At 34.4% G+C, this 14,867-nt stretch overlaps 1 protein-coding gene across 2 annotated transcripts; it reads left to right on the top strand.

The window, feature by feature from the left end:
* Positions 1-504: 504 nt before the first annotated feature.
* LOC114274333 (uncharacterized) lies at positions 505-11,706 on the top strand. Of its 2 annotated transcripts, none has more exons than XM_082909307.1 (6): positions 505-685; positions 7,887-8,118; positions 8,272-8,634; positions 9,845-9,900; positions 9,991-10,032; positions 11,440-11,706. In XM_082909307.1, exons 3-6 carry the CDS (start codon positions 8,500-8,502, stop codon positions 11,516-11,518), a joined length of 312 nt encoding a protein of 103 aa, XP_082765433.1. In that variant the 5' UTR covers positions 505-685; positions 7,887-8,118; positions 8,272-8,499; the 3' UTR covers positions 11,519-11,706. The 2 variants fall into 2 exon arrangements, with proteins under 2 accessions (XP_082765433.1, XP_082765434.1); XM_082909308.1 differs by lacking the exon at positions 505-685 and adding an exon at positions 4,223-4,842.
* Positions 11,707-14,867: the final 3,161 nt, after the last annotated feature.

The raw sequence follows: 14,867 nt of genomic DNA, 5'->3' as shown, positions 1-14,867 counted from the left end.
ACCAGGAGGGGGGAAATGAAATTTTTTGGACACACATAACATAAATACAATTAAAAAGTATAATTTTTGTGATTTTTTTTTAAAATTCACTAAATATCAAAAATTAAAAAAAAACAAAATTTTGTATATTTTTTGTATTTTTTAATTTTTTAAAATATTTTTTCACAAATATTTTACTTTTTAGATACATCTAAGTAAGGTGCATCTAAAAAAGTTTTTTAAAAAATAATTAAAATTTAAAAATATTAACTAAAAAAAACTCAATTTTTAAAAAATTAAATTCAGAAAACTGAAACCAAATAAACTCAAAAGTACTTATCAATGTTATATAATTTTATAAAGTATATGAATAATTTTTAATTTTAAAATTTATTTAAAAAGAGTAGAAAGCTTGTTTTGGATGAGTAAAAACAATAATAATAATAAAATAGAAAGTTGAACTCAAACCAAACAAGACCTTGTTTTTTACCTTCTCTCCCAATTTCCCCTCTCTGTTTTTTTTTTTTTTGCTGCTAGGTAAAACCCCTATTCTATCTCCACGATTTTCACCTTGCACAGCCATTCTCTCACGATTGGAAATTCTCTCCCTCTCACAATCGCACACTCGCATAGGTATTTGTCGACCGTCAGGTTTTCGCCATTTACCGTTGTTGTGCTACACCATCGCCTCTTCATTCTAGCTCAGGTAGATTTGTCCGCTCTTTGCTCTATATTCTATTTCTCTCTCTCTCTCAATTTGTTATCTGAATCTCTGTTCTATTTCCTTTGTACTTCCTTCGTTTCAGTTATTTTTTTCTTTGTCAAAGGTTCCTAGCATACACTACTACAAAAATAGTTAAAGATCACACTTTGACAAAAAAAAAAAGATCTCACTTTTATTGGAAGTGTGATAAAAAAAATTAGATTGATATTTTAATCACACTTAATTTGATTGAGTGTGATAATATTTATTTTTTATGTCACTTTTCAATTAAGTGTGATTATATATATATATATATATATTTTTAATCACACATTCTAATTAAAGTGTGATTATATATACACTACTACTTTTTAATCACACTTTTTAAACAAGTGTGATTATATATATATTTTTTAATCACACATTCTAATTAAAGTGTGATTATTTATATATTTTTTAATCACACCTTCTAATTAAAGTGTGATTATATATATACTACTACTTTTTAATCACACTTTTTAAATAGGTGTGATTATATAGATATTTTTTAACCACACATTCTAATTAAAGTGTGATTATTTATATATTTTTTAATCACACCTTCTAATTAAAGTGTGATTATATATACACTACTACTTTTTAATCACACTTTTTAAATAGGTGTGATTATATAGATATTTTTTAACCACATATTCTAATTAAAGTGTGATTATTTATATATTTTTTAATCACACCTTCTAATTAAAGTGTGATTATATATACACTACTACTTTTTAATCACACTTTTTAAATAGGTGTGATTATATAGATATTTTTTAACCACACATTCTAATTAAAGTGTGATTATATATACACTACTACTTTTTAATCACACTTTTTAAATAAGTGTGATTATATATATATTTTTTAATCACACATTTTAATTAAAGTGTGATTATATATACATTACTACTTTTTAATCACACTCCCTAAATAGGTGTGATTGTATAAAATATTTCAATTTGATTTTTATATAAAATATACAATTCCCAAATCCGCACCTCTATTCTACCCATGAATGATAGAGATGACTCACTACTAGAAAATGAGGCTTTAGACACGAAACTTTTTTACCCATTTTTTCATCTTTCTATCTCTCTGTCTCTGTCTCTCTTCTCTGTCTCTCTCTCTCTCTCTCACTCTCACTCTCACTCTCACTCATCACTCTTCTCTGTCTGTCTGTCTCTCTCTCTCTCTCTTTCTCTCTGTCTATCTCTCTCATCTCTCTCTGTCTCTCTTCTCTATCTCTCTTCTCGTTATCTCTCTCGCTCATCTCTCTCTGTCTCTCTCTCGTTTATCTCTTTTCACTATTTTTTTCTCTTCCCCTTTCTTTGTCTATATCTTTTCACCTATTTTTTCATCTTCCTCTCTCTCTTCTCTTTCTCTCTCTCACTCATCACTCTTTTCTTTCTGTCTATCTGTCTCTGTCTCTCTCTCTCTCTCTGTGTGTGTCTCTCACTCATCTATCTCTTCTCTCATCTCTTTTCTCTCTCTGTCTCTTTCGTTTATCTCTCTTCTCTCTATCTCTCTCATATTTCTCTGTCTCTCTCGCTCATCTCTCTTCTCTTTCTCTCTCTCGTTCATCTCTCTTCTCTCTATCTCTCTCTCGTTCATCTCTCTTCTCTCTCTATCTTTTTTCTGTCTCTCACTCTCTATCTTTTTATCCCTCTCTCTCTCTTCTCTTTCTCTCTCTCTTTCTCTCCCACTATGTTCGCGTTGCTTACTCTCTCCCTTCTATCTTCTCTATTTACTGAGCTCCCTCTCGATTTATCTATCCACTACAAGAAAATGCACTTTTAGCGACCACTTTGTCTCTCTTTTGCTCATCACTCTGTCTTTGTCTCTCTCTCTCTCTCTCTCTCTCTCTCTCTTTCTCTCCTCTATCTGTCTCTCACTCATTTTTCTCTCTCTCACAACCCATCTCCTTTACCACCTTCACCACTACTGCAAATGCCATTCCACTACCACCATTACTACCACTGTCGCCACTTCACCTCTACGACTACCATTGCTACTACCATTGCCACCACTACCACTACTGCCACTATTACTACCATTACCTCTCATTCACCCTTGCCACTTCATCTACTCTACCACTACCACAACTTCACCACTAATCTCCTTCGCCACCACCACCACCACCACCACCACCATCATCTCTTATCCACCACCTTCACCACTACTGCCACTACTACTACCATTACCTATCATTCACCCTTGCCACTTCATCTACTCTACCACTACCACAACTTCACCATTAATCTCCTTCGCCGCTACCACCACCACCACCACCATCATCTCTTATCCACCACCTTCACCACTACTGCCACTTTCTATCCTCTACAAAAAAAAAAATCATTAATTACAAAAAAATATATATTTTAACAAAAAATATTTTTTTTTGACGACGGCAACTCCCGTCGCAAAAAAAAAAAGAAAAGAAAGTTAAACGACATTATTTTGTTATTTAAATTTCATTTCTGACAAAAAAAAATATTTTTTATTCCCGCCTGTTTTTGTTTTCCATTCCCGCTCTATTCTCTCTCTCTATCTCTTCTATCCGTCTCTCACTCATCTCTCTCTCTCTCTCACCACCCATCTCCTTTACCACCTTCACCACTACTGCAAACGTCATTCCACCACCACCACTACTTCCACTGTCGCCACTTCACCTTTACGACTACCATTACTACTACCATCGCCACCACTCCACTACTGCCGCTACTACTACCATTACCTCTCTTTCACCCCTTCCACTCCATCTACACTACAACTACCACAACTTCACCACTAATATTTTTCGCCATCACCACCACCACGACCATCATCTCTTATCCACCACCTCCACCACTAATGTCGCTACCTTTCCTCTACCACAAAAAATTAGTTCATGATTTTTACTAACCAAAAAAAATAGGCTGTAAAAAAATATTTTTTATTGACCACAGAAAATAAACTTTTATTTTAGTGGAAAATATTTTTCATTAAAATATTACCCCTACTTCTACCAAATAAAAAATAATAATAATATCTATATTTCTATCATTTGATTTTCATACATACTTTTTGATTTTTTTCTTTTTAATCTCTATCATTTGATTTTCATACATACACTTTCTGATTGATTTGTTTTGTAATCGATCTGTGCTTCTCTCTTATTTTACTTTTAGACCCTTGTGTTTGTATATTTGTTTTTGATGCAAAATTGTTTCTTCTTTTTTTTTTTGAAAATTTTCTCTTCTCTGTTTGTTTGCTGAGAAAACCGAGCATTAGAACCAAATATAATTAAAAAATAGCTTGATTAGTTGTTGATTTTTTAAATATTTTAAATATTTTTTTAATTGATTAAAATATTAAAAAATTCACTAAAAATAAAAAAATACTAATTAAAAACTCAAAAAAATAATTTTCAAAAATTGAAACAAATTTTTAATACAAAATCTATTTTTACTCGTTCAGACCCGCCCATTTGCCACGTTTGAAAAAAAAAAAATTTAACAAATTATTCCAAAATTCCCCCCAAAATTTCCCTCATTTTTCTTCTTCTCAGTCGCGCTCATCTCTCTCTGTCTCTCTCTCAATCGTTTTGTATTTTTTTTCCCTTTGAATTTCAGCCTCTTTTTCTCTCTCTCATTTGTTGCATAACCCTAACCCAACCCGTCTTTGAGAGAGATGCAGAGACGAAACGACATGGAGATGAAGGCGATGTGACTCCGGTAGACGACTCCAGCAGACGACTCCGGCAGCTAGGCGAGGGGAGGCAACATCGAGGCAAGGGAAGGCGGCGACCGACGAGGTCCCTTTCTTCGATATCGCACGAATCGGCTGATTTGAACAACAATAAAGTGGAGAACAATGGAGGAGAGATAACAGGGAGCGATGTTCGTGGTGGCGAGGGAGTTATGAATTGGCAGAGTGCTAGGCTCAAATCTGAAATTCTGGCGCATCCACTTTACGAGCAGTTGTTATCGGCTCATGTTGCGTGCTTGCGTATCGCAACACTGGTGGATCAGTTGCCGAGGATTGACGCTCAGCTCGCTCAATCGCAGCACGTGGTGGGGAAGTATTCGGGTCTCGGCCATGGTAGCATTGGCGATGATAAGGAGCTCGATCAATTCATGGTAAATAATTAAGCTTCTTGTGCTCTGTTTTATCTATATTTTCTCTGATAATTGTTTGAATTTTGTTTGTTTGTATTATTCTTTTTGCTGTGGATGTTATTAATTAGGTGATATGTGTATGCTATTTATGAAACTGAAGATGAGTTTATTATGGGTCTTGTTTCTGATTGTTTTGTCATCCAATTTTGTCTCTATGCTGTCAAAAATCAGAACATAACAATTCATCAGGGCGAAAATTTTCCTTGCTATAGATTATTTTTTTAAATCAATTTTGATCAATATCCTCTTGACAAGTAAATATTATAGGGAAAATATTGGTTATTTTTGTTCTTTCTGTACTTGTTGCGTTCGTATGGATCTGCATTGTAATGTGAAGAGTGGCTGGAACAAGGGCATCAAACGTTTTGCTCATAAAATTAAGTTATTTTAGGAACTTATAGTATTGTTATACTAAATATAGGATGAGAGGTCTTGATTAGTTGTCTTTGCTCTTAAATTAAGTTCTTGGTAGGAACTTTAAAGTATTGTTTTACTAAATTATATGAGAGGTCTTGATTTGCAGTGATAGACAATTACTTATTGGAGCTGAGACTGTTGATATGAAAAAATGGCCAATATTGCTGCTTATTCATTGAGTGTTACTCATGATTGAGAAGCTTTGAACTGCAGTTTTGAGAAAATATTTACTGAATTTGGATTACATGGAGGCGAAAAATTTAAATTTGGAACTACGTAGTAAAAAAATTTCAACAGCATACTTCTCACAATAATGGACTGACTCTATGAGCAATGACTACAAAATGCACCGCTGATGATGGAGATTGCCGTAAACTGAGGTTCTCCTGAAACCTAAGAGTCTGTGAGCTTAGATACGATTAGAATCAATAGCAACGCTTTCTTCTTCTTGTTCTTCTTTAAGAAATTAATTGACGCGAACAATAAATCTCATAACCTCTGATTGAGAAAGCTTTGAAGTTGTTATGATAATATAATTTTTGCATTTTTCAATTGAGGATACCCTGAACTCATATTTGATTGAAGCTAGTTAGTTAATCAATTAGGGAAATGTGATATTAATTTTACCATTTATATAAAACGCATCTAAATAAAGTTTTAAGAGTGTAATGCATTCACAAAATTAAAAGATGTAGAAAGTGATGATGATGTGACTCAAAGCCAAGATCATTTTCAATGAATCTGAAAGTTGAAGCAACAATTTCATTAAATATTTTTTATTGTCAAAGATGATCAACATATGCTACTAGATGATTCTGTTGCTTTAAAGTCATTTCCAAGTAAAGTCGTTTCCAAGATAACCAAACACATTATTGTCTCTCTGCGTCGCATCTTAATTGGACATTTCAAACTGTAGACCTATTAACAATGAGAATAAAGGCATTTTAATAATGATTAGGTTAGGTGTACGACGAGTATGTGGAAAAACATGAACTCATTGATTAACTCCAATTTTAGGGTTTTAGTTTCCTTAAGAAGGTACTACAACTAAATGCATTAGTTAACTATTTTGTGTTGTTGAATTAAAACTACTTCAATTCTTAGGCTCTTGTGGATGAATTTGAGTTTTCTCTATTGGAAATTCTACAAGAGCTTGAATTGGTTCCCACATCTAGAGAACTTGGATTGAATGGTAGTAAAATTTTCTTAATGGCATACATTTTGGAAGAATACAAGTAACTGTCAAGAATACAAGTAACTCTCTTTCTCTCCTAAATTCTTGCAAGAATACAAGTAAACATCAATACGCTTACAAGGCTTCAAAAATTTCCATTTACTAATTTCTTTGAGCAACTGTCAAGAAATTTGATTGACCAATAAGAGCTATGTTGTTTGGAAGTCTTTTACTGACAAGAAATTTATGAGAAAGCAATTAAGTGGTTCTTTTATTCTTTAATTGCTATTTTCTTTTTTCTTATTTAATTTTCATTTCAATGTCTTTTAATTTCGACATAGTTAACTATCTTGATTATGCAGGCATGGCTCCTTGCTCTAGTTATTTTACTTCTTGTTGAGATGGCTTTGGGTATGGTTGTAGATTAAGCCAACTATTTCAGTTCTCATTGTTTATAATAGCAACTGATGCAACTGTGTGGTATTCTCATCACATTCCTAAGGTTGAGTGGTATGATATCACTTCCAACTTTGTAAAGAGGCATCTTAATTCTCTTTATTGACTTAATTCTTTCCTGTGGGATAAATGTTTCCTTTTCCTAGATCTTGATTCATATCTTCATTTATAAATCTAGCTTTGTCTTGATCTTGAATAGTAGCCAGTGCAAGCTCGCTCCCCAATACTTATGAAGGGTGCACCATAAAATAAATAAATAAAATCTTAATTACAAACCCTTAGGATTATGTTATGAATTTTTCTCTCTCCAAATTTTGTTACCAATCATTGTGGTCTATAGTGGGGAAGGAAGAGTGGGTTATGGTGGTAAAGGAAACATGCTATAGTCTGTCGCATCTAATGGCAGAACATAATGATTTTATTTTATTTTTGTTGTGTGTGTATCTTCTTTGGGCACTTAATTACCATCTGAAGGTCGTAGTTATAATAGAGAAAATGCCATCTGCTATAATGTATCCTTTAAGCTCAGCAGGGTAACCCACAGCGGATATTCTTATCTATAATAATGAAATCTCCATAGTAGCCACTATTTTTCTTTCTTGTCTTTCTGTTTTTCCTTTTAGTAATTTATTGAACATTACTGTCAAAGGGTCATAATAAATTTTATTGCTCAAACATTAGAAATCTTGCTGCAGAAGTCCTTTTGAGCATACTTTTTTTTTTATTTTGAAGGGGTGGACAAGGTCCAATAAGACTTTGTTTTGCTTGATTTGACCTGGCGTTGATCCTTCATGGCCTTTCTGTTCAAATGTCTAGCTTGCTTGATGTTTTTGTGGTTCACTATCTATTAGACATTGTGTTTATGCTTCCACCGAATTGCAAATTAAACTTCATGTTAGTGGAAGGAACAATACTTTTCATAAATTTCCTACTAATATCAGCTTAGCACAATGTACAGGAAAATGCTTGGTTTTTGGGCAGGTCATCGCAATTCTGAAATGAGAGCTGCACTAGCAAGTGAATGAGAGAATGACACAGAACTTGATACCCAGAACAACAGAATAACTAGAGGCACTGGACATTTGGTATACCTACAGAAATTCTATACCACGAAGTTCTGCATATGCCCGGTGGTTCACAAGTCAATAGTGATCGCATAGCAGACTCTATACATTATGGATGTGTACCTGGTAAAAGAAATATATACTCACCTAAACTTTTTATACAGAGTGCTTGTATAAGAACAGCCTGTCTTGAATTCTGTTTTCTAAGCAGTTTTTTTTTTTTTTTCTCTCCAAATTATCTTATTTTTACTTATCAAATAATTGAACTTTATTTTGCAGATTGATTTAACAATGTTTGGTGGTGAACTATTGTCCCAGGAAGGCCTCTCATGAGACGGAATTGCTTCAGGTACTTGACGTTTCCCAGTTATCCATGTAACCTGGGATTCTTCATTTTTAAAAAGCAAACATGTTTCACTTATAAAAGTTTTAACTTATGCATGCTTCAGATTTAATTAATCAAAAAGGAAAAAAAAAAAAAAAAAGAAAGAGGCAAACTAGTTGAACATGTTATTTATGGTATGCACGTATATCATTGAATGTATTGTTGATGACGTTTTTCTCAAGCAGCTAAAGAAGGAAGGCAGAAGAAATCAATATGAGCAACATAAACTACAAGCTTTAAATCAGCACCAGAAAATGGTAAAGATTTCTTTCGTACAAGTGCTTCAGTAAAATTATCTAGGGCCTTTCTATTTTTATTTTTATTTTTATTTTTATTATCTGTGTCTGTACACATCACTAACTTCATTGAACAGTAAGCCTCGGTAGCTGATATGCTTTGAGACTCACTTTTTATTTCCTTAATTATTCTACATTTGGATAATGCATATGAATTATCAGGCAAGTTTCTAGAGCCTTTGTCAGGTTTGAAGGGCGTTACGGTTTACAGGAAATAATTTCTCATTATGTTTAGTCCAATGTTGATGATTGAAATGCTTAACCAAACCCTCTCCATCTGCTTAAGCTTTTAGATTAGTTGTCTAACAGCATTGCATTTGGATCATCTCACCTCCTACCCTCAAACATAGATACAAGTACAAGAGAGTACTAGATTTTTGCTTGCATAACAGGTGAGGGAAACATTTCTTGTACATTGCTGTCAGTTGAATTGTACAAGAAAGTGCTAGTTTTGATTTTTGATCAAACTGGTTTTCACTGGACAAGTCCAATCAGTACACACACACATATATATATAGTCGAGACGTGTGAAATTGAGATTAATTTCTATTCATTAAGCCAACCCTTATATATAACCTTAGGTATGTTGCTGCTGTTCCTTCTACATATTCTGCTAATCCAAAATCCAAGTTTTCTTTCTGCCTTGGAGTTTGTTTAAGCGATCTCTGTAATGCTTTTTGCCTATATCTGCTGATCAAAAAATGCTATATGCCTATATCTTAACATTTTTAGTTAATTTCTTGTGAAATTTTTCTTGAAAAAAAATTCTTATTGGCAGGGATGTCTGAACTTCATATTCTTTAACATTTGTTTTGGGTGCTTTGACCATCTAATATTTATTTGCCCATAACTGAAATAAGTAATTCATGAATGGTTTGCATTTGCATTAATCATTTCCTGCACCAATTTCTTTTTTATGTGGTTTCACTTTGGAACTTTAACTATAGTTGACAAAGGTCGAAGTCTTTTTTATTTTTTATTTGTCTTTCACTATTGTAAATAAATAAATGCTTACTTTTTGGTTGAGATCTACCAAACTTATAGTTAAATCATATTTGTTGACAACGGTTCAAGTCTTTGTTTAGATATTTTAAGTGGATAAATGCTAACTTTTTGTATTGAGATCTACCAAACTTGAATCATATTTGTTAAAAATTCTTATATGGTGCAGGCTAGAAATAATGCACGGATTATGATCGCTGGCTCTTTAGATATGTTCAGTAATGGGTTTGTATCGTTGTGCACTTAATCTGAACTTTGGAAGTTTCTCAGGATATTTGATCTCATTATTTAACGTTTGTCCTTTATGTGATTCAGATTGTTCAAATCAGGTGTGCAGAAGGCTGGGAGCTCAAATAAGTGAGTAATCCTCTAGTCAATCTTCATTCAGTACTTCTACATGCCAGCTTATTATCCAACTTGTTCTCTGACTTACAATCTAATGGTCCACATTTGTCTGTGTACATCCAAAACATGCATAAAAATGAATAGATGAGACAAAAGTTAAATGCATTAAAGAAGCGTTGAACAGTACCACTTATGAATGTGCTTGTGTCTGTGTAAGAGAGAGAGAGAGAGAGAGAGAGAGAGAGAGAGAGAGAGAGATAGATCAGATGTGGTGCCGTGTACCACCATAGTTTTTGAACACTTAAAAGTGGATTTTCCATTGCAAATTCATCTGTACTTGGTGATCTTTCCTTTGTATTCTTCTACTGTAGTATTGTTCCTTTTGGTTGGTCAATTGCCATACATCTAGAGTGGGCCATTCATCCTGTATTTTAATTGGTATTTGAATAACTAAAAAAGTAGAAGAAACTTATCTTAAGTGGTGGTTCCATCAAAGTGCACAAAGTACCCAACCTTGGGCCTTTAGGCACAACCTCAAAGAGTGGCTTGTCCTTATACTTGAACCACATTCTGCTGCCAGATGCTTGATTCCTTAACCTTTACTATTGTATCAAGCGCTTTACCCTCAAGATATGGACACTCCAAAATTAGGTCTAAAGTGATTGTGCCATTGTTACATTGAGGTGTGGAAGTGGAAGAGTTATGTGTGGCCTACTAGATACCTATGTTATATAATTTTCTTTGTTCCTTGGGAAATGACCTAAAATCAATGGTTATGACTACATTAGAGTTATCAGCAGAAAATAAGGTCGTGATTCAATGTTGTGTTTGGTCCAAGGGATACCAAATTCATAAAATCGTCTTCCAAAAGCTCACGATACAAGTGTCAATATGGATAGTGGATTTATGCTTTTTTAAAAGAGTTCTATGATCCTTCATAATTGTGGAGGGTTTCACACACTACAAGAATTTACACATTTTATAATGGTAATAAGCTGCCTTAATACTGGAAAGAGTTCTATGATCCTTCATAATGCTGGCCATCATAATAAAAGAGTTCTATGATCCTTCATAATAAGCTGTTTTAAAAGAGTTCTATGATCCTTCAATGTTCTATGCTTTTCTATTGCTGTTTGTTTTGGTTGTTTATCATTTATAATGGTAATAAGCTGTCTTAATACTGGAAAGTAACATCAATTAATGCTGCTCCTCAACCTTTGTTTTTGTAAGATAAGACGGTCTTGTTTTTGCATGAAAACTAATGATTGGCTTGTAGAGTCTAAATTGACAGTGGTATGGTTCATTGTTTTCAGTAGGGATAGAGAAAGGCATCCAATAGGGATATTTTTCAGGGTAGGTTGGCCATCATAATATTGATCCTTGTAATCTGATTCCATTTATTTATATTTTCCTTTTCAGAATATGGAAGCGGAGAAGCAGGTTAAATTTTTCCAAGGTTGTGTTGGTTCTGCATTTGCTGAACGAGATCATTCAATAATGGAGGTTACTACTTTTTCCCCTCTTAAAGTTTCTTTGTTCTGCTTGGTGCACAGGAGAAGGTTGGGGTTTAATGCCAACAAAAAAAAAATTTACATATTTAGCAAAGAAAGCACATTTATTTGATGGTATACACCTGGTAAACTTAGAACAGCAGAAGAACACAACTGACAATCCATCAACTAACAACAGTAGCTGAAATGTTGAAGGTGATAGCTCAAATGAATGTGATTTTTTTTTATTGGAGTTTTCCCTGGTTATGGTTAAGGAATTTTGTTTTCTATTATTATTTTTAAGGAAAACTCGTCAGATGTATTCATTCATATCATATCTAGTAGGTAGGGTAGCAGAATGGATGAATATGCTTTCCCTTGATGTCTTGGGAAAGAGAACGGAAAGGAGGCACAAATGTTATGCCACCTTATTTATGTGAACTGCAAATTTATATTTTTTTTTGGTACACGTTAATCTTTTGTGTGTGATTACTTAGATTAGGGGCCTTGATCATCAGTGCTGATTGAATGTCTGCTCAAGCTGCTCATCTACAACCCAAAGTTTAATCTAAAGCTAAGACCATCAGAATCATTCATTTTTTAATTAATCTGTGGTATTATTCGTTAAAATAAACTTTACCAACTTTATTAAAAAATCATATATAAAAGTGAACTGAATCAATGGAGCTTTGATAGTTAACTATGCCTGTATTTGTTATGGTTGTTAGCTTATTAATCATCGTGTACTGAAATTTGCAGGTACAGCAACAGGTATAGTTTTATTATGCCAGGTAGTTGTCTCAATACGATGTACATGTTTATAGGATTTAATTGATTTTTGCAAAGATACGGGTTTGCAATCCAGTGTTGCTGCCACTATCATGCTTCTCTGATAAATTTTCCAATTCTGTTTCTTTATTAGGTGCCTTACATCACTACTGCTTTGATGGATGCGAAGCGTGGCACGGAAGGGCGCAAGGATTTTTTGATTGGCTATCAAGGCAACTTAGTGGATTAAACAATTTTCTTGATGCTGTAAATCTGAATTATGTATTGTTTCAATTTGTTATGCAAGATGGATGTGACTTGTGAATGAAAACTTAGAATAGTTGTATTGTGTCGAATGTTAATGAATTATGTATTGTGTCGAATGTTAATGATTCAGTTAATTTGAATGATGCTTTAAAATTATAGGTTTATTATGGATTGAATGAATTATTAGGAATTACAGGTGTATTGTTTTCTTGCTTTGGCGACCAATTTATTAGTCGCGACAAATAAATTATTTTTTTTCGCAAAAAATGACAATTGCCGACCAAGAGTTTTGGTCGCAAAAAATACATCTATTGCCGACTAAAACAGCTCTTGGTTGTGGAAACTCACTTTTGCCGACCCAAAGTTTTGGTCACGAAAAGTAACAAATGGCGACCAAAACTTTTTTTGGTCGTGGAATGTCACGATTGGCGACCAAAATTTTTGGTCGCGGAATGTCACAATTGGCGACCAAACTTTTTGGTCGTTGAATGTGATAATTGGCGACCAAACTTTTTGGTCGGGAAAATATCACTTTTCGCGACCAAAGTGTTTTGGCGACAATAAATTAGTCGCGGTAATTAAATATTTAGCGACCAAAAATTTAGTCGCGAAATCTAACTTTTGCCGACCAACCACAATTTTGGTCGCGAATTACTTTTGCCGACCCTCAATTGGCGACCAAAGTAGCGACCAAAAAAATTGGTCGCGGATAACTTTTGCCGACCAAAAATTGACTTTTAGCGACCAATTTTTTTGTTGCCAAAAGTGTTAATTCTTGTAGTGCATATCTAGGTTGCATTGTAGCATTGCATACTTGTTGCATTGCCATGATGTTTGCATGTTAGGTTGCATCACACTCTATTTGACATAACTCATGTTACATTGTCTTACATTTCTATGTTGCATTGCATTGGTTACATGCTTTGCATTGTACATGGCACACATACATTGCATTATGTTTGGTTTGGGGTGTCAAACCAAATATGAGGAATGAGGGACGTTCGTACTTGAAGTGACGAAACGTACCTCAATCCTCGGTCGCCGACACTCTTGATTCCACATGATAGAGTGTGTAGCATTCATTTGTTTTGTTGCATTCATTCATATTGATTTGCACACTTGACATCTTTGGCCATCATGTATCGAAATGCGTGATTGGTGGCCCGAGGGTCGAGAGCCATACTCCCTTGAGTCCATAGCATGATAGGGAGGGTGGTTCGTGCATACATTTGGCTTGCAAATTCCATGCCATGCACTGTCTATCCTCTGTTACAGCAAAACCAGTCTTCTGTAGGAAGAAATGGCCGGTCGGCAACTTTCAGTGCCGGCCGACTACAAATATCCAGCTGGTGATCCTATTTTTGGTCGATGACCATATTTCCATGGCCGGTGGTGTTTTCTCTTGGCCGGTGGCTTCCCAAAGTGATCAGGGAGTGGTTCAGAAGCAACCTTAGGATTTTTACAATTCTCAGAGGTGTAGAACAGTGCAAAGAGAGGCAACAGAGGCATGGCAACGAGTTTTCGAGCAAGGCAAATCGAGCATGCATCATCCAATAATTTCGAGGCAGAGCTGCGGTAGCCTTTTGAGTTTCATTGTTAGTTTACTTTATAATTAATTTGTTAATTAATTAAGGGTTTGTAATAATTAATTAGCTAGATAGTTAATTATTTATTGCGTTTGTATTATTCTTTCGAACCCTCCGTCGAGAGGGCGAATTTGTGATAAGTGTGTGTGCGTGTGTGAATGTCTTCCAAACCCACGTCTTTCTCCCTTTTACTTACCTGCTTTTGATGGTTAGTTTTAGGTCATGTTTCGATTAGCATACCTTATGTTAGCATGTTTGCATAGATTCATTTGTATTGCACGCACCAGGCTCGGCGCATCATACTAATTGCATAGTATTTCAATTCCAACTTGAATACGTGTATTGAGTTGCCGCATTTCACATGCCATTCTTAGAATAGCCGAGCCTATTTTAGTTGCATTTTGCATGTGTTGCATTAGCCATCTTAACATGAACTAGGATCATGCATGATTCCTAACTAGTTTCTTGTTTTAGCTCGGAGTACTAGGTAAGTTTTTATACTTTAGCATCCTGCATGAGTGTGAGTGTTGCCATGATAGCATGCTTTCCATGAGGCTATCTGCTTATGTGATATAACTTCCTAAATGCCTGTGGGTGAAGGTTGGGTTGCTTGAATTGGAATAATTCGTCGAAACCCCTGTTTTAGTCTACTCGCGACTAGCAAACTTCAATCCATTTTCAAAACAAATGGATATGCGATGCTTTGTTCCAATTTAGGCAATCCAGTCTATACTTG

Source organism: Camellia sinensis, chromosome 15, assembly GCF_055761805.1.
Source record: "Camellia sinensis isolate YWXY chromosome 15, ASM5576180v1, whole genome shotgun sequence".
Taxonomy (NCBI): domain Eukaryota; kingdom Viridiplantae; phylum Streptophyta; class Magnoliopsida; order Ericales; family Theaceae; genus Camellia; species Camellia sinensis.
The sequence above is the reverse complement of the archived record's forward strand: the minus strand, read 5'-3'. Positions and strand labels throughout refer to the sequence as shown.

Bases quoted from the DNA above. Each gene is read 5' to 3' on its own strand.
- LOC114274333 (XM_082909307.1), top strand. From the start codon at position 8,500: ATGTTATTTATGGTATGCACGTATATCATTGAATGTATTGTTGATGAC. The intron at 8,635-9,844 runs GTAAAGATTTCT...TATATGGTGCAG, and splicing joins TAAATCAGCACCAGAAAATG to GCTAGAAATAATGCACGGAT. The intron at 9,901-9,990 runs GTTTGTATCGTT...TATGTGATTCAG, and splicing joins TTAGATATGTTCAGTAATGG to ATTGTTCAAATCAGGTGTGC.